Source organism: Siphateles boraxobius, unplaced genomic scaffold (assembly GCF_051911475.1).
Source record: "Siphateles boraxobius isolate OS27281-9 unplaced genomic scaffold, OSU_SipBor_1 99, whole genome shotgun sequence".
NCBI classification, from domain to species: Eukaryota; Metazoa; Chordata; class Actinopteri; order Cypriniformes; family Leuciscidae; genus Siphateles; species Siphateles boraxobius.
The window spans coordinates 590,001-613,541 of NW_027509229.1; the positions used below are offsets into that span (position 1 = coordinate 590,001).

The 23,541-nt window shown below is 39.7% G+C and overlaps 1 protein-coding gene across 2 annotated transcripts in view; it reads right to left on the reverse strand.

The window, feature by feature from the left end:
- Positions 1-1,766: 1,766 nt before the first annotated feature.
- Positions 1,767-23,541, reverse strand: part of LOC143733371 (signal peptide peptidase-like) — a 37,344-nt gene continuing 15,569 nt past the window's right edge. Inside the window, exons 3-13 of one of the 2 annotated variants that reach the window (XM_077225077.1) lie at positions 17,597-17,679; positions 17,425-17,513; positions 16,720-16,805; positions 14,352-14,477; positions 10,780-10,837; positions 10,097-10,180; positions 9,978-10,014; positions 9,756-9,858; positions 9,583-9,668; positions 9,140-9,308; positions 1,767-2,522 (exon numbers count right to left, since the gene is read on the reverse strand). In XM_077225077.1, coding sequence (XP_077081192.1) covers positions 9,152-9,308; positions 9,583-9,668; positions 9,756-9,858; positions 9,978-10,014; positions 10,097-10,180; positions 10,780-10,837; positions 14,352-14,477; positions 16,720-16,805; positions 17,425-17,513; positions 17,597-17,679 — 909 coding nt within the window. In that variant the 3' untranslated portion in view covers positions 1,767-2,522; positions 9,140-9,151. The remainder of the gene's footprint in view (positions 2,523-9,139; positions 9,309-9,582; positions 9,669-9,755; positions 9,859-9,977; positions 10,015-10,096; positions 10,181-10,779; positions 10,838-14,351; positions 14,478-16,719; positions 16,806-17,424; positions 17,514-17,596; positions 17,680-23,541) is intronic. The other variant, XM_077225078.1, reaches the window with a different exon arrangement.

Sequence of the window (23,541 nt, forward strand, 5' to 3'; positions counted from 1 at the left end):
ATTTAAAACTGATTTTCTTGCATCAGTTTATGGACGGACTGATCTATAAATGAACATGCACCCCAGGACACTGTGTGAATGATTTACTGATACTCTTTCTGATACTACAATATGTATTTTATTATACAACCAACGGTCAGTGTAACCCCACCTGTATTGTGTCTCCTATCTAATTAATCCTCATTTAATGACACACACTTTAGTGTACATCACCTCCTCTTAAAATGCAGTGTGTGTTTGTTATATCAGTCTGAGTATAAATACCCACCATCAACTCTTCCGAGTTCCTCCCTTCTCCCGTTTGCTCTGCGTGTCGTCTCCGGCCCAGGCCACACTGCACTCCAGCCAGGGGAACGGAGTCAAACCAACACGCAAGTTCATTATTTCTTCAGTCAACGCAGAAGAAATCGATTGAGACTCACCTTTTTCAGGAACTTCACGAAATGCCTTCACTGCAAAGGCCATGCAAGTATACATTTAATGAGGTGCTCTGAAAATAATAAGCTGATGGTTCTTTTCATGTTCAATGAATCTTTTCCATAGTTTAATTTCCTTTCCTGCTCACTTATCATCTACCCAATGTATGTGTAATTGTTTGTATGTTAGTTATGTGTTCGTGACTTAGTTAATAAAACTCGTGCACAATATGTATTTGGTTCCGTTTCACGCTTGTATCAGTTTATTTTACGATCTTGATCTTGTTACATGCTCTAAGTGCTGTACATGCGAAGAATTATTTTTATGTGGCCATGAAAAATACCCTTTTCTTAGAATAAATTAATAATCAAAAGAGTTTGTTGGACTAACTGATTATTAATTGTAATATTAATTTAGCTACATCAAGTTAATACAATTAACTGACCCAAATATTCATAATCATGAGTTATAATTAATATTTCCCCTTTGAGCTAACCCGTTAGATCTAGGAGTGAAAATGATTAAAAGTGCTTACTGCCTCTAGTGTTCAATTCTGCTGGAAACTGCAGTGATATGCACATGTATTTTGGCATTTTGCAAAAATGTTGGTGCATTTTCTAAATGAGCCGGTGTTGGTTTTGTCTCAAGATGCACATCAGGTTTCATTTTCCCTAAGCCATGTTTATAAAAGTTGCTTAAATGTCCTAATTGAACTAAGGTCTAATCCTGGCTTAATCTAACCCTGTCTGTCAAACCAGACCTAAGAGAGTAAAGTAATACATCTAATGTGTAATAACGATTACTTTCATTCTTAGACCGAACAAGAACAAATATAAATGCATGTGCAGTTCAGTTGAATAATAACTCTTTAACTTGTTGCCGTTTATCTGTCAATCATATGCATGTGGAAGTTGCGATCATTACCATTTAATTAATAATGAAAGTTAAAGACCCTCGATCATGTCACACAGAGAAGTGTTCAGTGCAAGTAATTAAGAATATGCACTGAAATATCAATCCCCAGTGAAGACACCATGAGCCACAGAAAAACAATAAGGTCAATGTTTTGCTATTGGCTAAAGATCGGTTGGTTTTGGATGAGCTGGGCAATAGTTAGTCAATAGAAGCACTGATGATGATTGCTGATAATGCCTAACACTGCAAAAAGGTTGTGTATTACACAATATTTAACACCAACCCCGCCCGTGTTCTCATATTGTTTGCAAAACTTTAAAGGCCTATACCAATGTGAGTGTGTGTATGCATGTACATGATATATATGTCATATATATATATATATATATATATATATAGACTAAAGAAGAGTATTGAAACAAACACTGGTGATATCCTTTTCTACAGTGATAAACACCACAGTTTAATGCAAATAAAAGTTATATTGAGGAAGTAATGCTCCTCACATAAGCTTAAACTTTTACAGTTTTACATTGAGGAAATAAAGATTACACAAGAGGAGACTGTAAAACAATGGTGTAGAAACACATGATTGGGACACAATATGGCATAGAAAACTAAACTCAACCCCCCCTACATCCATAAAAATACTTCCACTTCATAGGGAAATATTTGGTCCCACTTTTGTTTACACTTGCATAAAGTAAAAATATTTAATCCGGAATGCCTTTGTCCCATCATTTAACAAAAGATGGACAATTACTTGAGTTTCATAAACTGAATCCCTTATGAGATCCTAGAGTATAAGCCAAAAAACAGAAAGCAGCTACACAGGAATAGGTTCCAGACTTCAGATGTTTAATAAATCTGCATAGTAATCTGACATTACATGCAGGAAGCCAAACTTATACCCTATTCAAATACTGCATAATAACTAAAACCTTTTGAAAGCAAATAAAGCATAATTTCAAATGTGAATGCTGAAGGCAATGACACGAGGAAGATGGAGAAACACAGGCACTGAGAAAGCTGCTGTACGTCATGAAAGATTGGGAAAACACCAGCGTTTGCTGTACGACCACGGCATGATGATGGACAAATGCTGAAACGATTTCCACTTTTATTTGTCTTTATCAGATTCTGTCATGTCCTCTATCGACGACGCCTCCTCTGGTGAAGACTCTTCATACCTGCAAGAGTTAAACAAGCGAGTGATATTAATAAAGGAGGATGAAGAGAGAGTTGGGCTGATCTCTCCCTGTTATTATCTGAGATTATTGATATTAATAAAAGAGGATGAAGAGAGTTATTGATATTAATAAAGGAGGATGAAGAGAGCTGGGCTGATCTGTCTCTGTTATTATCTGAGATTATTGATATTAATAAAAGAGGATGAAGAGAGTTATTGATATTAATAAAGGAGGATGAAGAGACAGCTGGGCTGATCTGTCTCTGTTATCTGAGATTATTGATATTAATAAAAGAGGATGAAGAGAGTTATTGATATTAATAAAGGAGGATGAAGAGACAGCTGGGCTGATCTGTCTCTGTTATTATCTGAGATTATTGATATTAATAAAGGATTATCTGATATTAATAAAGGATGATCTGCTGTAGTGGACATAAATGACAGATGTGCACCCACACGACTAGAAACACACAGACACAAGAAGCCCTAGGACAACTGTAAACGCTCCCTGAAGACAGGAACTACAGATAGAATGATTTACACACAGCAAACAGAGAGGATTCTGGGATATTAACTGCAGGATAATCCCAGCGGGAGATCATGTGCTGACAGTTACACTAATGACTACATTACTCCGACTAAAACATGATCATCCTCCGCATGTGTCGTTGTATCCTCCAGAGACCCAGAAAAACAACGTTTTGTAATTTAGTATTATTATTTTTTGTTTGTGTCATTACATTGTTTAGTTACAATTTAGAACAAATATTGAAACATTATACACTCACCTAAAGGATTATTAGGAACACCATACTAATACTGTGTTTGACCCCCTTTCGCCTTCGGAATGCCTTAATTCTACATGGCATTGATTCAACAAGGTGCTGAAATCATTCTTTAGAAATGTTGGCCCATATTGATTAGGGGTGGGGGAAAAATCAATTCTGAGATGCATCGCGATGCGGACGTGTAAATATCAAAAATCGATTTTCAAAAAAATAAAAATTAATTAAACTGAAGGCAAAAGACAGTACTCTGAAGCGTGGAAGTGCAGTGCCCGGACCGTCTGTCGGTGGCGTGTGCACATAACAGAGACGCGATGGCTGAGCGCGAAATCCAAACACCCTCCTCGTTAAAAGCTGACGTGTGGAAATATTTTGGCTTCTATGAAGTTGAAGGGGGAAAGGAGCTGGACAAGAGCCACACTAGTTGTAAGCTTTGTAGAATAAAACAACAATATTTTGGCAACACGACAAATATGAGAAGCCATATGACACGTTTCCACCCAGAGGAGGAAAAACACTCGGCTGTACCGGAGCCGTTTCTCTCTATGGCTCTGGGCTGTACCGGTGTTCAGACGATTTCTGCTGCCTTGTCGAAAAATGCTACCCAAACGCGAATCGATCACAGAGAATGTTGATTCATTCTCTATTGTTTCCATAATGGTGTAAATCTCACAATATTATGACATTGTGATTTCATTTTAATCAGGGTAAGTGTATGGGGAGCATATTTTTATATTTTAAATGCACTAGCAATTATCACATTTGATATAACAAGTAAAAATGATATTATATGAAATAAAATTATAATAAAATTCGAAGTTAAGATTACAGTATAATGTACTGTTTTTATCTTTAAAACGGTGTGAAAAGTAAAAATTATCATCAAATATTCATCTTTGACCTGTCAAAGTTTCCTACAAGTATCCACAGCAAGGATGCATAGATTTATGGGCGTGGTAAGCAGAAGAAAAATGAGTCTGCACATGCGCATAACCAGTAAGTAGCACATCTTGATGGGTAGCATGATTCGTCAGAACACCTGTCGTTGTCATATTATTCATTTACTACAAGTATGCTGCTAGTTCAGGCACACATTTATTTTCTTGTTGGTTCTTTGCAATGTTAATAAAATATATTGTACGTTAATTCTTTATGGGTCATTACTTTGTACTTTTAAAGCAAAGTATTTATATTCACACACACACACACACACACAAAAAGATTCAGATAATCGATAATCGCTTTAGAATCGAATCGCAGGCCTCTAAATCGTAATCGAATTGTGAGGTGCCTAGAGATTCCCACCCCGAATATTGATAGGATAGCATCTTGCAGTTGATGGAGATTTGTGGGATGCACATCCAGGGCACGAAGCTCCCATTCCACCACATCCCAAACATGCTCTATTGGGTTGAGATCTGGTGACTGTGGGGGCCATTTTAGTACAGTGAACTCATTGTCATGTTTAAGAAACCAATTTGAAATGATTCGAGCTTTGTGACATGGTGCATTATCTTGCTGGTAGTAGCTAACAGAGGATGGGTACATGATGGTCATAAAGGGATGGACAAGGTCAGAAACAATGCTCAGGTAGGCCGTGGCATTTAAACGATGCCCAATTGGCACTAAGGGGCCTAAAGTGTGCCAAAAAAACATCCCCCACACCATTACACCACCACCACCACCACCAGCCTGCACAGTGGTAACAAGGCATGATGGATCCATGTTCTCATTCTGTTTACGCCAAATTCAGACTCTACCATCTGAATGTCTCAACAGAAATCGAGACTCATCAGACCAGGCAACATTTTTCCAGGCTTCAACTGTCCAATTTTGGTGAGCTCTTGCAAATTGTAGCCTCTTTTTCCTACAGTGGGGGAAATAAGTATTTGACCCCTTGCTGATTTTGCAGGTTTGCCCACTTACAAAGAATGCAACGATCTATAATTTTAATCATATGTACATTCTAACAGTGAAAGACAGAATCCCAAAGAAAATTCCAGAAAATCACATCATATGAATTTATTCAAATTGATAACCATCTGATGAGGAAAAACAAGTATTTGACCCCCTGGACAAACAGCATGTTAATATTTTGTAGAAAAGCCCTTATTGGCCAGCACAGAGGTCAAACGCTTATTATAGTTGGTGACAAGGTTTGTGCACATTTCTGCAGGGATGTTGGCCCACTCCTCCCTGCAGACAGCCTCCAAATCTTTCAGGTTCCGAGGTTGTCGCCTGGCAACTCGAATTTTAAGCTCCCTCCAAAGATTTTCAATTGGATTCAGGTCTGGAGACTGGCTAGCTCACTCCAGAACCTTGATGTGCTTCTTCAGCCACTCTTTTGTTGCTTTGGCGGTGTGCTTAGGGTCGTTGTCGTGCTGAAACACCCATCCTCGACCCATCTTCAGCTCTCTCACTGAGGGAAGGAGATGTTGTTCCAGAATTCCACGATACATGGCCCCGTCCATCCTCCCCTCAATACGATGGAGTTGTCCCGTCCCCTTGGCTGAAAAGCACCCCCAAAGCATGATGTTGTCACCACCATGCTTGACGGTGGGGATGGTGTTCTTTGGGTTGTACTCGGTGTTCTTTGCCCTCCAAACACGACGAGTTGAGTTGAGGCCAAAAAGTTCTATTTTGGTCTCATCTGACCACATCACCTTCTTCCAGGCCTCTTCTGAGTCGTCCAGGTGGTGAATGGTGAACTTCATGCGGGCCTGTACATTTTTCTTCTTGAGCAGGGGGATCTTGCATGCGCTGCAGGATTTCAATCGATGACGGCGTAGTGTGTTACCAACCGTTTCTTTTGTAACTGTGGTTCCAGCTGCCTTCAGTTGATTCATCAGTTCCCCCCTTGTGGTTTTGGGATGATTCCTCACCGTTCGCATGATCAGGGACACCCCACGAGGCGAGATCTTGTGTGGAGGCCCAGACTGAGGGAGGTTGGCGGTGGTGTGGTGCTTCTTCCATTTCCTGATAACTGCACAGACAGTTGATCTTTTCTCTCCAAGTTGCTTTCCGATTCTCTTGTAGCCCATCCCAGCCTTATGCAGATCAACAATCTTGTCCCTGATGTCCGTAGAAAGCTCTTTGGTCTTGCCCATGGTGGTGATGTTGGATGCTGGTTGTTTGGGTGTTGACAGGTGTCTTTTATACAGGTAACGAGGTGAGGCAGGTGTATTTGATGTAGATAATTGGTTGGGATTGGGGCTGTGTCTTAAAGAAAGACTAACTGGCTTGTAGGAGCCAGAATACTTGCTGTTTGGTAGGGGGTCATATACTTGTTTTTCCTCATCAGATGGTTATCAATTTTTATAAATTCATATGATGTGATTTTCTGGAATTTTCTTTGGGATTCTGTCTTTCACTGTTAGAATGTACATATGATTAAAATTTAAATTTTATGATTAAAGATTAAGATCGTTGCATTCTTTGTAAGTGGGCAAACCTGCAAAATCAGCAAGGGGTCAAATACTTATTTCCCCCACTGTATTTGTAGTGGAGATGAGTGGTACCCGGTGGGGTCTTCTGCTGTTGTAGCGCATCCGCCTCAAGGTTGTGCGTGTTGTGGCTTCACAAATGCTTTGCTGCATACCTCGGTTGTAAGTGGTTAATTCAGTCAAAGTTGCTATTCTATCAGCTTGAATCAGTCGGCCCATTCTCCTCTGACCTCTAGCATCAACAAGGCATTTTCGCCCACAGGACTGCTGCATACTGGATGTTTCTCCCTTTTCACACCATTCTTTGTAAACCCTAGAAATGGTTGTGCGTGAAAATCCCAGTAACTGAGCAGATTGTGAAATACTCAGACGTCTGGCACCAACAACCATGCCATGCTCAAAATTGCTTAAAATCACCTTTCTTTCCCATTCTGACATTCAGTTTGGAGTTCAGGAGATTGTCTTGACCAGGACCACACCCCTAAATGCATTGAAGCAACTGCCATGTGATAGGTTGATTCGATAATTGCATTAATGAGAAATTGAACAGGTGTTCCTAATAATCCTTTAGGTGAGTGTATATTATTCATATGTTATGCCCCCAGTAGTATGGAGGGATTATTGGGTCAGATTGAAAATTAAGTCTAAAACTAAAAGTCTTAAAGGAATAGCTCACCAAAAAATTAAAATTCTGTCCGTATTTACTCTCCCTAATGTTGTTCCAGCCCCGTAAGACCTTTGTTCATCTTCGGAACACGAATTAAGATATTTTTGATGAAATCTGAGAGCTGGATCACTCCTCCATAGGCTTCTAAAGGATTGACACTTGCCGGCCTCGAAAAGTTAAAGACATCGTTAAAATAGTCCAAGTGACTACAGTGGCTCAATCTAAAGTTTATCAAGCGATGAGAATACTTTGTGCGCAAAAACAACAAAAATAACGACTTTATTATACATTTCCTTCTCTGATGGCCTCTAATCAGTTAACGTAGTGTGATCGCGTAGTGCTACGTCTCACATTATGTGCTTATTTTTTAATTAACGAAATGTCAATCTTCATCTTTATAACAGAAGATACAATACAACAATCTTCAAGATACAGTAAATCTTCAAATGTGTAACAGATTTAGTCACTAATCACACGTTTATATTAATTTCTGCTTAAATACTGGGTGCATGGAGGAAGCCTATATTCAAGCGCATGCATAAATCTTGCTGCAAAAGCAGGCTAATGATAATAAATATTTCTTAAAAAAATGAAGATTTTAATTGTTTATTAATAAACTAGTGTTTTCTAAATTAGTGTCAGCTGCAAACATATCTCCATACATCTCCGCTGTAAACTTCCTAAACTTCCGCTGTAAACTTCCTTATTTACATACACTCCTCAACCCTAAAGACCAAATGCCCAATCCTGACTTCAATCTTTTCGACTTTTCAATCTGACCCAATAACCCCTCCATACAGAAGAGGACACCAGGACAAAAATATATATAAATAGGTAAAAACAAAAGGGCTTTTTTTTTTTGTTAATCACCAATCAATTTTTAGGTTTCAGAATTTTATATACTAAACTTTGTATAAAGAGGATTCTCAACTATGTTATGAAAGATATAACAGAATGATTTGATATACCATTTTGTTTTTTGCAATATGTGTGTGTAAAACGGCCATAAGTGGGTTTTCACATTTTATACAATGCCTCTATACATTGAATCTAATTTGCATATTAATGTATTCTTGGGGCAAAATGTAATGAAAAAAGAAGGGTAAAAATGGGCAAGATTTTCATTCTAATATTTTATAGGAATATAGAAATATAATTTCTTTCCCATTCACTCCCACAATGCCTTATAAACATGATGTACGTCCTGGTGTCTCTACAGTGTACAATGTATGAAATCGATGTCTTACTTAGCTAGTCATATTTTGATTTGAAAACTTCATAACATTTTCCTGACATGTTTATTTATGACAAACAATTAAAAAATTAGTCAGATTTAAGTGATAATTACAAAATATAATATTTCATATATTTAAGTGTGTTAAATTTCTTCATTAAATTAATGTCAGTCATTTTTAAAGTCCAAGCAGAGGCAGTCATTGTGAAACTTCCAAACATTGGTGTATCTGAAAAGCCCTGAATCTGCTCTGTACAGTACATGATGTATGATGTGAAGTCCAGTCAAATATAACCTCAACTGCAGAGGACAGTCAAGCCCTGGGCCAAGCCTAGCCCTGGGTCAAGTCTAGCCCTGGGCCCAGTCTAGTCCTGGGTCAGGAGCATAAACGTGCAGCAGATTTACAGTTTCACCGGAGCTCCTGGGCTTCGGGAAGCGGATCAGAGACACATAACAGCAGGACTGTGAGTGAGGCATGAGGACAGATACCTGCGCAGGTCTCTACATGTTTGTGTGTGTGTGTGTGTGTCTGCGCCGGCCTGGGGAGCACGGGCCGGGCCGCTGCATGGACTCAGCCAGACTCGACGGGGAGCCCGAAACCGTGGGGAAGTGTGTGAGCCGAGGGGTGTGTGGCAAAACCTCGTCTGAAGACTCATAGCTGCGGGCCAGAGGACCAGACCAGAGAGAGGAGGAGGAGGAGAGGAAGAAGAAGAAGAAGAAGGTCTGTAAGTGGCCTTATCACAGGAAGAAGCCCAGTAAAAACTGACAAAATAATCGGTCTAGGCTGCTTCCTTCTGAGACTGCTTCATAAACCCTCACAAGAGACCAGCACACTCCGCCTGACCGCTGGACTAAAGAGATAAGCATGTGACGCGCGTGTGTGTGTGTGTGTGTGTGTGTCAACAGAACAACCACACTACAGCCTGAGTTACCTGAACATCTCGGTCAGTTCTCCTCTCAGCAGAGCCACCAGCACGGGGAAGCCCACACACACCGGCACCAGATACAGCAGAGCAGGCTGGGAAACAAATATCAGTGCCAGCTTGAGCTCATTTCCTGGATGGATAACTATGATGCGGTTTCTTGTTATTTATGCCTTTTTTACCTGCGCGTGTTTAAAGGTGTGCATGACGAATATGGTGAGGCCCAGGCCGAAGATGTACGCCAGGAAGCTGGTGTAGAAGTACGTTCTAGTGTTCTTCTTCAAGCTGAGAGAGGACGACATGTAGATGACAAGAGCATGACCAGCAGATCTACAAGCAGCTGAAACCAGACCAAACCAGCTGAAACCAGACCAAACCAGACCAAAGCAGCTGAAGGACTTTACCTGACGTCAAAGCGCAGAAGAAGAGCGATGAAGATTCCTGACAGAAATAAGCAGAGATGAGCTTTTCACATCAATGCATGTCTGAATCAAACAAGCCTCAGAAGTCTTCACATATTTACCCGGAATGACGATGTCCCCCAGTCCCAGCATGGCGAAGTTACTGGCCCCCAGTCCCCTTTCCAGCAGGTCTTGCGGGAACACCACTGAACGAACAGAAGAACAGAGGAATCTTTACACACCTTCTGACAAAATAAACCATCTCTTCTTTCAGTCATTTGAGATGACTGGAAAAAGATTTGAAGACAGTTTTATTAAGGTTAAACTCCAAAATAGTATTTTATAGCTAATGGAATATGTTGCACTGTTGTGTGAATGAGCCGGAGCGCGTTTAGGGTTTTCTGACAATAACTTTATTCTAGAGCCGCTGTAAAGCCTAAACATCTCTGTTACTCTAATCTATTATCACTGTAAAGCTGATTTGAAACAGTCTATATTGTTCAGCAGTTTTTTTTTTTTAAATATTAATTATACAGTAAAATGAAGGAACTGGTTAATGCTTGCTTTATGCTAAACACTATGTAAAATGTAATTGCATATATAATATAGTACACAATATATCCTAGCACACATCCAGTGCAGCCAGAGAAGTTGCTTCAGGACGATTCTTTATGCAAAATGGAAATATTGAATTTCTCCCATTCACAGACACAGAGACGGACACAGACACAGACACCGATGACCGCACCATGTAATGCGCTAAGCATAAGCTCTGTTGGCACTGAGGGATGATGGAGATACTCACACTTAATCGGGGCTTCGAAGGACTTGGCAACGGTCACCATAACGTTGGTGCCAAAAACCTGAAAGTAAATGGAGAGCATAGTTATTGAGACAGTCGTGTAGCGTACGCATCATGAACACAGTTATTGAGACAGTCGTGTAGCGTACGCATCATGAACAGTTATTGAGACAGTCGTGTCGTGTACGGATCATGAACACAGTTATTGAGACAGTCGTGTAGCGTACGCATCATGAACACAGTTATTGAGACAGTCGTGTAGTGTACGCCTCATGAACACAGTTGAGACGGTCGTATAGCGTACGCATCATGAACACAGTTATTGAGACAGTCGTGTAGCGTACGCATCATGAACACAGTTATTGAGACAGTCGTGTAGCGTACGCATCATGAACACAGTTATTGAGACAGTCGTGTAGTGTACGCATCATGAACACAGTTATTGAGACAGTCGTGTAGTGTACGGCTCATGAACACAGTTGAGACGGTCGTGTAGTGTACGGATCATGAACACAGTTATTGAGACAGTCGTGTAGCGTACGCATCATGAACACAGTTATTGAGACAGTCGTGTAGTGTACGCATCATGAACACAGTTATTGAGACAGTCGTGTAGCGTACGCATCATGAACACAGTTATTGAGACAGTCGTGTAGTGTACGCATCATGAACACAGTTGAGACGGTCGTATAGCGTACGCATCATGAACACAGTTATTGAGACAGTCGTGTAGTGTACGCATCATGAACACAGTTATTGAGACAGTCGTGTAGTGTACGCATCATGAACACAGTTATTGAGACAGTCGTGTAGTGTACGCATCATGAACACAGTTATTGAGACAGTCGTGTAGTGTACGGCTCATGAACACAGTTGTTGAGACAGTCGTGTCGTGTACGCATCATGAACACAGTTATTGAGACAGTCGTGTAGTGTACGCATCATGAACACAGTTATTGAGACAGTCGTGTAGTGTACGCATCATGAACACAGTTATTGAGACAGTCGTGTAGTGTACGCATCATGAACACAGTTATTGAGACAGTCGTGTCGTGTACGGCATGAACACAGTTGTTGAGACAGTCGTGTCGTGTACGGATCATGAACACAGTTATTGAGACAGTCGTGTCGTGTACGCATCATGAACACAGTTATTGAGACAATCGTGTAGTGTACGCATCATGAACACAGTTATTGAGACAGTCGTGTAGCGTACGCATCATGAACAGTTATTGAGACAGTCGTGTCGTGTACGGATCATGAACACAGTTATTGAGACAATCGTGTAGTGTACGCATCATGAACACAGTTATTGAGACAGTCGTGTAGCGTACGCATCATGAACAGTTATTGAGACAGTCGTGTAGTGTACGGATCATGGACACAGTTATTGAGACAGTCGTGTAGTGTACGGATCATGGACACAGTTATTGAGACAGTCGTGTAGTGTACGGATCATGGACACAGTTGTTGAGACAGTCGTGCAGCGTACGCATCATGAACAGTTATTGAGACAGTCGTGTAGCGTACGCACCATGAACACAGTTATTGAGACAGTCGTATAGCGTACGCATCATGAACACAGTTATTGAGACAGTCGTGTAGTGTACGCAATAATGAACACAGTTATTGAGACAGTCGTGTCGTGTACGGATCATGAACACAGTTATTGAGACAGTCGTGTAGCGTACGCATCATGAACACAGTTATTTAGACAGTCGTGTAGCGTACGCATCATGAACACAGTTATTGAGACAGTCGTGTAGTGTACGCATCATGAACACAGTTATTGAGACAGTCGTAGCATACGCATCATGAACACAGTTATTGAGACAGTCGTGTAGCGTACGCATCATGAACACAGTTATTGAGACAGTCGTAGCATACGCATCATGAACACAGTTATTGAGACAGTCGTAGCATACGCATCATGAACACAGTTATTGAGACAGTCGTGTAGCGTACGCATCATGAACACAGTTATTGAGACAGTCGTGTAGTGTACGCATCATGAACACAGTTATTGAGACAGTCGTAGCATACGCATCATGAACAGTTATTGAGACAGTCGTGTAGCGTACGGATCATGAACACAGTTATTGAGACAGTCGTGTAGCGTACGCATCATGAACACAGTTATTGAGACAGTCGTGTAGCGTACGCATCATGAACACAGTTATTGAGACAGTCGTAGCGTACGCATCATGAACACAGTTATTGAGACAGTCGTGTAGCGTACGCATCATGAACACAGTTATTGAGACAGTCGTGTAGTGTACGCATCATGAACACAGTTATTGAGACAGTCGTGTAGTGTACGGATCATGAACAGTTATTGAGACAGTCGTGTAGCGTACGCATCATGAACACAGTTATTGAGACAGTCGTGTAGCGTACGCATCATGAACACAGTTATTGAGACAGTCGTGTAGTGTACGCATCATGAACACAGTTATTGAGACAGTCGTGTAGTGTACGCATCATGAACACAGTTATTGAGACAGTCGTGTAGTGTACGGATCATGAACAGTTATTGAGACAGTCGTGTAGTGTACGGATCATGAACAGTTATTGAGACAGTCGTGTAGTGTACGGATCATGAACAGTTATTGAGACAGTCGTGTAGTGTACGCATCATGAACACAGTTATTGAGACAGTCGTGTAGTGTACGCATCATGAACAGTTATTGAGAAAGTCGTGTAGTGTACGGATCATGAACACAGTTATTGAGAAAGTCGTGTAGTGTACGGATCATGAACACAGTTATTGAGACAGTCGTGTAGTGTACGGATCATGAACACAGTTATTGAGACAGTCGTGTAGCGTACGCATCATGAACACAGTTATTGAGACAGTCGTGTAGTGTACGCATCATGAACACAGTTATTGAGACAGTCGTGTAGTGTACGGATCATGAACAGTTATTGAGACAGTCGTGTAGTGTACGCATCATGAACACAGTTATTGAGACAGTCGTGTAGTGTAAGCATCATGAACACAGTTATTGAGACAGTCGTGTAGTTTACGCATCATGAACACAGTTATTGAGACAGTCGTGTCGTGTACGCATCATGAACACAGTTATTGAGACAGTCGTGTAGCGTACGCATCATGAACACAGTTATTGAGACAGTCGTGTAGCGTACGCATCATGAACACAGTTATTGAGACAGTCGTGTAGTGTACGCATCATGAACACAGTTATTGAGACAGTCGTGTAGTGTACGGATCATGGACACAGTTATTGAGACAGTCGTGTAGCGTACGCATCATGAACACAGTTATTGAGACAGTCGTGTAGTGTACGCATCATGAACACAGTTATTGAGACAGTCGTGTAGTGTACGCATCATGAACACAGTTATTGAGACAGTCGTGTAGTGTACGCATCATGAACACAGTTATTGAGACAGTCGTGTAGTGTACGCATCATGAACACAGTTATTGAGACAGTCGTGTAGTGTACGCATCATGAACACAGTTATTGAGACAGTCGTGTAGTGTACGGATCATGAACACAGTTATTGAGACAGTCGTGTAGTGTACGCATCATGAGCACTAGCAAGACTCTTACCCAGAACACATCGTAAACGAACAGTCCTCCCAGCAGGATACAGCCGGTACTGACATTATTGAGGTGGAGCAGCTCGACCCCGTTCAGGGCAAACGCCAGGCCAAACAGGTTATTGGCCACCCAGTGCTGTCAGGAAACACACACACGTCTGGTTTACTTTCTTTGTGGGGACTCTCCATAGACTTAATGGTTTTTATACTGTACAAACTGTATATTCTCTTCCCTCACACTAACCCTACCCATCACACACAACTGTCTGCATTTTAACATTAAAAAAAAAAAAAAAAAACTAATTCTGTATGATTAATAAGCTTGTTTACCCATGGGGACCTCTATTTAGGTCCCCACTGTCACACATGTCCCCATGATTCTGTGTGAATTCAGTTTGAAGTCCCCAATGGGATAGAAAAACATGAACACACACACACACACACACACACACACACACACACACACACACACACACACACACACACACACACACACACACACACACACACACACACACACACACACACACACACACACACACACACACACACACACACGCTGCAAAACTCAGCAATACATTTCTGGTTAATCACGTCCAAACATGGAACTCAAACCATTTAAAGTCATTTAAAAATAATAAAAATAATAATAAAAACATTTTTAAACATCACATAGAAAACAGCTATTTTACATTGTAATAATTAACAATATTAATGTTTTTACTGCATTTATCAAATAAATGCAGCCTTGTGAGCAGAAGAGACTTCTTACTGATCTAAAATTTGTATATCGTTAAAAATTTGATGGACTTCATATTTCTGAATAACCATTGTGAAACCGGATGATCCATCTATGTTATCCCACAGACTCGATTCTCACAGATTAACTTTCATTATATTCGTTTTAAACTTTTCAAAATGTATTTTCTAGTTAAACTTTTGAATGCCATATTGCCTCTACTAACCCTGTGTGTGTGTGTGTGTGTGTGTGTGTGTGTGTGTGTGTGTGTGTGTGTGTGTGTGTGTGTGTGTGTGTGTGTGTGTGTGCACAATCACAGAACTCTGATTGGTTAACTATATCATATTATAAAGCCTAAAAGACAAATACTCACTACATGGGCATTTTTACTGCCTTTTAACAGAGTAAATCCCGCAGTGAGTGTGTGTAAGAGGAAGAGACTGCATCATCAGTGTACAAGTGGACTCCAGGAGAGTTTTTGATGGTTTTTGCAAAGTGAGGGACAGATTGGACATCTTAAAACAACAATTACGATAGTATAGTAGCAGTTATATATTGCCAGCTCACAGTTGTGTTTATCTCACTCCGCCATCTAAAAATCATCAATGTTTGACGCTTTCAACAGGATCCTAAACACTGATTCACACACACATACACAGTTACTGGCTCCAGTGGAGGAGGAGCCATTAACAGCATCAATATTTGTTTCTTTAAAGACTACAGTTATCAACACTGGCTCCCAGGGAACGCAGGAACGGATGAAGTGTGTACCTCGAGTCACTCTGACAAATGCTTGACTGTAAATGTGGAGATGGTTTGGCTGATTTTGAAAGCTGTGTGTATGACATGCACTCTTTTAAAGCTACAATATGTAAGAATTTTGTATCAAAATATCCAAAAACCACTTTCACAGTGTTATACATTTCATATCCTAAATGTTTCCAAGAATGTTTCCAGTCTCTCATTAGCTATCGCGCCACTTCACACCACAGTCATGTTAAAAACATCAATGTATTCACTCATCCATAAACATTATTAGATCCATCGGCATGACGACAAGTTCCGTAATTCCACTTATGCGTCATCAACCAACAACTCTGCTAATGTAAGAGGTTAGCGAACCTTAGCTGCATAAATTACAAATTACATATTGTAGCTTTAAAGTCAGAACAAAATAATGTGTAAACATGTGAAAGCCACACATAAATACACAGTATATGTGTTACCAGATATCAGTGAATGAGGCCTGAAGTTTTCATGCATAAACTTCAACATTTCTACATGCATTTTATATAAATATACAGTAGTGGCCAAAAGTGACGTCTGGAGAGATTTGTTTTTAATGACCCAACAGGTTTGATCAAACCATCAAAAGAACAGGAACATGTTATACATATATTTTTTAATGCTTTAAATATGAGGTGAGATGAAAACTCAACTCGGTAAAGGTATTCATCTGTTTTCCTGCCGAACGTCACTTTTGGCCACTACTGGACATCAGTCACAGACTCTAGTTAAAGGACTGGAGCTTCACTCATCACACAATCATCACACACACGTGTGTCAGCCTCAGTCATTCGGCCTGTATAAAACATCAGCGGGATCAGTTTCTCTATAAACACACGCTGGTGTGCTGTACCTTCTTGAGGACGTACCAGACCCCGACCACACCGCTCACACACAGGCAGATCAGGTCCTTGGTGTCGAACTCGTAGTTGAGGATCTCTGAGGAGAAAACAGGCTTCAGACCATCTCCAGAGCTTCAGCACCACACACACACACACACTCACTCACCCTCTAGGCGCTCTCCTGAGCCCTGTGTGAACAGCAGCTTCAGCACCACACACACACACACACACTCACCCTCTCGGTGCTCTCCTGAGCCCTGTGTGAAGAGCAGCTTCAGCACCACACACACACACACACACACACACACACACTCACCCTCTCGGTGCTCTCCTGAGCCCTGTGTGAAGAGCAGCTTCAGCACCACACACACACACACACACTCACCCTCTAGGCGCTCTCCTGAGCCCTGTGTGAACAGCAGCTTCAGCACCACACACACACACTCACCCTCTCGGTGCTCTCCTGAGCCCTGTGTGAAGAGCAGCTTCAGCACCACACACACACACACACACACACACACACACACACACACACACACACACACACACACACACACACACACACACACACACACACACACACACACACACACACACACACACACACACACACACACACACACACACACACACACACACACCCTCTCGGCGCTCTCCTGAGCCCTGTGTGAACAGCAGCTTCAGCACCAAACACACACACACACACACACACTCACCCTCTCGGTGCTCTCCTGAGCCCTGTGTGAACAGCAGCTGGTACTGCTTGTTTGGCACATTGGTTGGGAAAACTCTGCACATAAAGGGACTGGGACAGCAACAGCAGAAGAGTCAGCCTCATAAACCACCTCATATATCACAGGTGTGTGTGTGTGTGTGTGTGTGTGATACCTCATCGTGTGAGACAGCGCTAATATTCCCAGCACAAAGAAGTACATGGAGAGCAGCAGATTAATGTACTCTTGTGAGAAAACCTGCAGGACAAAGTAGAACAATCCTTCAAAAACAGACATTGGTACGAGTCTATACAGTGTAACTGGGAAACATCTGGTTAATGGAAAAAAAAGTGTTTCAGACACTCACACATGCTCTCTCTCACACACACACACACATCACTTTGAAGAACAGGTAGAGGCCAAAGAGAGTGCAGGTGGCAATGATGGGGAAAAACAAACACACGTCTATATTACTAACAGGGGACTATCGCTCTACACTGGCCAAGAGGTGTTTCTGGTCATTTTGAAGAAACAAAAATGACATACAAAATGTTTTTGTAAGGTCTTTTTTAATAATATAACTTTAAATTAGTGTTGTCACATTACCAAAATTATTGTTTCGATACCAATATCAAGTCAAGAATTGCGATCGATACTTTTGAAAAGGGAGAAACACTCAAATATCGTTGCTGTGCTTTATTTTAAAATTCGAGACAACATTCTAATCATATAACACACTAGTGTTGTCACGATACCAAAATTATGACTTCGATACGATACCAGACTAAAATACCTCGATACCGAATCGATACCATGGGATAAAACGAAAACAGTAAAAGTAACTGAAAAATATGACAGGACTTTCATTGTTTTATAAATCAATTTAAAAAAAATTAAAACTTTGTTCCTTCCCTGCTTTTTGACCATTCCCACCCCTTTATTAAATAAAATAATAATAATAATATTTATAATAATAATAATAATAATAATTAGCAAGTGCCAGTGTGTACGTCCTTACAAAGATGTTTGCACATTGACATTATAATCAATCATGTTAACAATTGCTAACTTTTCACAATTCTGAACAGGTTGGAATGACCAAAATCTTATTTCATGAAACAAGTTATTTCATACTTTTTATATGTAATTTTAAAATTACAATATAGACATTTAATTTAATTGTATCTTTGTTATTAAAAATAAGCAAAAAAGCAAAATTACAAACAATATGACAAAATACTATAAGAGACAAATAAAATAAACAGTGCTTCATTTCTTTTTTGAACGCTACTGTTAAAAAGACCAAGTACTGTAGCTGAAAAAATAAAGTCTTCACTCTATAAATTAACTACAGACTGATTCTTAATAAATAGATACATTTATTCAGTCGAGCATTGGGTGATTGTCTATTTTCTGTTGTTTCACTAACATTAATTACACAGAATATTAGGCTGCTGGCCCTTTAAGACCTGCACGTAGGCTACCCAATGGAACACGTACGATTTATTTTTACAAACGGTTTACATTCACTAAAGACATACCCGACTGCGTTTACGTCAATACTTGCCAGGACGTACATTTTTACCTAGAATTTTGATTATTCAATCCAAATAATCGACGAAAGAGAGTCGCGATTGCATGCTGTGTGAAAGGTGTGTGCGCACTTCAGGTCTGAGCCGGCAGCGCGAGCACGCCCCGTGCTTTATTTTCTCATGCATGCATGTTTCGTGTGCGTATATATTTTACTGTTCTGCTTCTGTTGTTTAGTGAATGAAAACAGTGGAAGCAGAGCTCTGCACACACATCCTGACTCCGGCTGTCACACATCGACGCAAATTTAAGAAATACTGCTCTTATTATTTAGACTGCTGTCACTCTTAAAGTACCGGTACTAATCAAATTTCATATCGTACCGATTTTAATAGCTGGGTATCGCGATACCTTTCTAGTACCGGTATATCGTCCAACACTATAAATACGCCTTTTTATTTATTTATTTATTTTTAAACATGCCAAGATGGGACCTGCAACTCTGACCGATGTCTAACTATCCAACAGGGTACTCCTATAGCCTGCAATGGATCTGTGTGTGTGTGTGTGTGTGTGTGTGTGTGTGTGTGTGAGTGTGTGAGTGAGTGAGTGAGAACAGTGAAGAGAACTGCAGTGAAGTCTCTTCATTATGTAACTTAGCCTACACATATACATATATGTTTTTTTATGAGATAAATCAAACAGAAATAGCTCTTTAAGGTAACGACTTCAGGTCACTACTTTATACAGTAAATAATGATTTTATTAATCATAGAAAACTCATGTCCCAGTCGGATGGTAAAGAACGACACCAGTTTGGCTGCTTTGTACGTTTCTTGCTATTTCATAAAGAAACATTTCTGACATTTTTGCAGCACTGTAACAACACAGAATTTGCAGGGGTTACCATACATACACCATCACTAATTCTGAGTGATGAATAAGGCTCCATTTACAGCTGCTATTACAGGTTTGTGTTTATTTTTTTTTTACAGTCACTAGGACACATTTATCAATACTTGGCAATTTTTTCAAAACTCTTCACTCCATATTCATAACCGATCTTAAGCTTCACTGCAGTTAATTTCACATTCAAAACTATCAAAACACTTCATTCATGACTAAAATTAAATCATTCTTCCAGAACACTAGTGAAGGTTTTACCCAACAAACACACTTTGTCACTCATAAAATAAAATCACAAATAACAGGAGCTTTATAAAATATTCCTGCTGTTTTCTGATGTTCAGAATTCACAGCAGTTTGTTACATGGTCAATGTTTACATTACAGTACACATTTTAGTTCCCCAAGTTTCCTCTTTTGTATAGATGGTGATGAAACTGAAAGATGTGTGTAGGTATTCAGCTACATCTAATTGTTTTTATAGCATTGAATTTTTTAGATTCTGAATATATATCTAACATGGTATTACTGTAGAAGTGTTGCAAATGTCTGTCTTTCAATGTTGTATTAATGCATTCAGTGACTACATCTTCCAAACTACATATTTCACTTAAAAACAAACACTGCCAAAAATACAGTATACCACATTGCAATATATTCTGAATCTAAAAAAAGAACAATTAGAATAATTAAGATGTAACTAAACACCTACACAAGTCTTAGTCTTTCATTTTCATCATCTATACAAAAGGAAATAATTATGTACATTAAATTAAAACATTAACCATGTAACATAAAAACTGCATTGAATTCTGAACAGCAGAAAATAGTGCATATTGCTGCCTGTTGTTTGTGTTTTTTGTTTTGTATTTTTAATTGTGTTTGTTGGGTGAAACCTTTACTAGTGTTCTGGAAGAATGACTTAATTTGAGACATGATTTGTGTGCTTTGATGATTTAAGTAAACTTCTTAATGTGAGATTAACTGCAGTGAAGCTGAAAGTTGGTTAAGACAACTGAGTGAAGATTTTGATTTTGAAGTATATGAGAAATACATACATTCTAATTTAATTTAATTCTAATATAAAATTCTAATCTTGTCGGTTAACGGATTATGATCGGGTTACAAGCATCACCTGTCAGTCAGAGAAAAAATTAATGATGTAAAAAAAAACATCTGGTTAATTTAAGCCTTAAGGGAAACTTTTTTTTTTAACCGATATTGGCCAATGTATGAGAAACCAAAACTCATAAGATTGGTCTTTCATTACAGAAAAGAGGATTTCCACTTTGTTGCTACATTGAAAAATGTGTAATTGCTGCTAATATACAGTATCAAATCATGTTATATCATTTTTTTAATGTTATTACATTGTTTTTTTTTTTATATTTATAATAACGTAATATTGACGGAAGGCAAAAGACAGTACTCTGAAGCGTGGAAGTGCAGTGCCCGGACCGTCTGTCTGTGGCGTGCGCACATAACAGAGACGCGATGGCTGAGCGCGAAATCCAAACACCCTCCTCGTTAAAAGCTGACGTGTGGAAATATTTTGGCTTCTATGAAGTTGAAGGGGGAAAGGAGCTGGACAAGAGCCACACTAGTTGTAAGCTTTGTAGAATAAAACTAAAATATTTCGGCAACACGACAAATATGAGAAGCCATATGACACGTTTCCACCCAGAGGAGGAAAAACACTCGGCTGTACCGGAGCCGTTTCTCTCTATGGCTCTGGGCTGTACCGGTGTTCAGACCATTTCTGCTGCCTTGTCGAAAAATGCTACCCAAACGCGAATCGATCACAGAGAATGTTGATTCATTCTCTATTGTTTCCATAATGGTGTAAATCTCACAATATTATGACATTGTTATTTCATTTAAATCAGGGTAAGTGTATGGGGAGCATATTTGATATTTTAAATGAAGCAATTATCACATTTGATATAACAAGTAAAAATGATATTATTATATGAAATACAATTATAATAAAATTCGAAGTTAAGAGTACAGTATAATGTACTGTTTTTATCTTTAAAACGGTGTGAAAAGTAAAAATTATCATCAAATATTCATCTTTGACCTGTCAAAGTTTCCTACAAGTATCCACAGCAAGGATGCATAGATTTATGGGCGTGGTAAGCAGAAGAAAAATGAGTCTGCACATGCGCATAACCAGTAAGTAGCACATCTCGATGGGTAGCATGAATCGTCAGAAAACCTGTTGTTGTTATATTATTCATTTACTAAAAGTATGCTGCTAGTTCAGGCACACATTTATTTTCCTGTTGGTTCATTGCAATGTTGATAAGATATATTGTACGTTAATTCTTTATGGGTCATAACTTTGTACTTTTACAGCAAAGTATTTATATTCATACACAAAAAAGATTCCGATAATCGCTTTAGCATCGAATCGCAGCCCTCTGAATCGTAATCGAATCGTGAGGTGCCTAGAGATTCCCACCCCTATGACTTACTGCTGCGATTGCATTTTATTTATCTAGAGTCTTGAACATTGTGTATATTGTATATGAATCATTGCTAAGAATAATAAAAAAGTACCTCGAATCCACACAGCCCGGTTGTGGGCCGGATCTGGGCCGACACCATGTTGCTGTCTGGGGTTATTGCCATACAAATACACTGTAAAAAATATTTTGAAGGCCAAAACTCAGTTTTATGTTGATTGTTGCATTTAAAATCTTCAGTTGGTTCAACTAAAGTGCCAGTGTTAAAAGACATTGAGTTCATATTAGGGATACCTATGACTAAGCTGTTAAAGGTACAATATGTAAGAAATTTGCAGTTAAATATCCAAAAAACACTAGGCCAATGTTATATATTTTGTTTAGTTGATTACTTACAATATCTCAAATATTTCCAACTATTTGTAAATCATGAAAAAATTCAGATTTTAACCAAGGAAACGGGGCGTGTGAGCAGGGGTGAGGAGTCGCCAGCCAATGACGTCATATTCGCGTTACCCTCGGTTTCCGCCAGGTTTGACTTCGTACTGCCATAGTAACCATGGCGACATACGTTGACAACTGGCCCGTTATGCCTAGCAGGACGCTCACGCTGTTCTTGTTTTGTTTAAACATTATGGACCATGGCAAGCAGACTTTGAGACAAAAAGAGGACTAAAACGAAGATCAACATCTTTCAAGATGCCGAGAGCTCCACGTCCGCGACTAACTTCGACTTAACAGAGACGAGAGTGTTGCATGTACTATTAGACAGGTGAGCAAATGAACATAAAACTAATCAATGTTATTTAGTTCAACATGACGAAATGTTAGAATATGATCGGTATGTTATTCTAATGTTAATCTAGCTTAGTTAGTCGCATAAGGCCAACACACAACCTAACTAACAACATTCATCACACTCAAATGCTGTTTAGTGTGATAGTGTAACTGTTAGAGCAAGTGAAACAGCGCTGCGTTACCTCAAGTTGAATTCGTCTAATAAACTGACCTGTGTGAGTATTAATTCAGCACTTGCGTGTACTTCGGTAGAATGAAATGCCCTTATTCCTTTATATCTGCGGGACTCGCGTTGCGTGTGGCGCTGGTATACGTCTAGCAATCGCGCCCCTGCTTCACACCACAGTCATGTTAAAAACATCAATGTATTCACTCATCTATAAAAGATCCATCAGCTTGACGACAAGATCCATAAATCA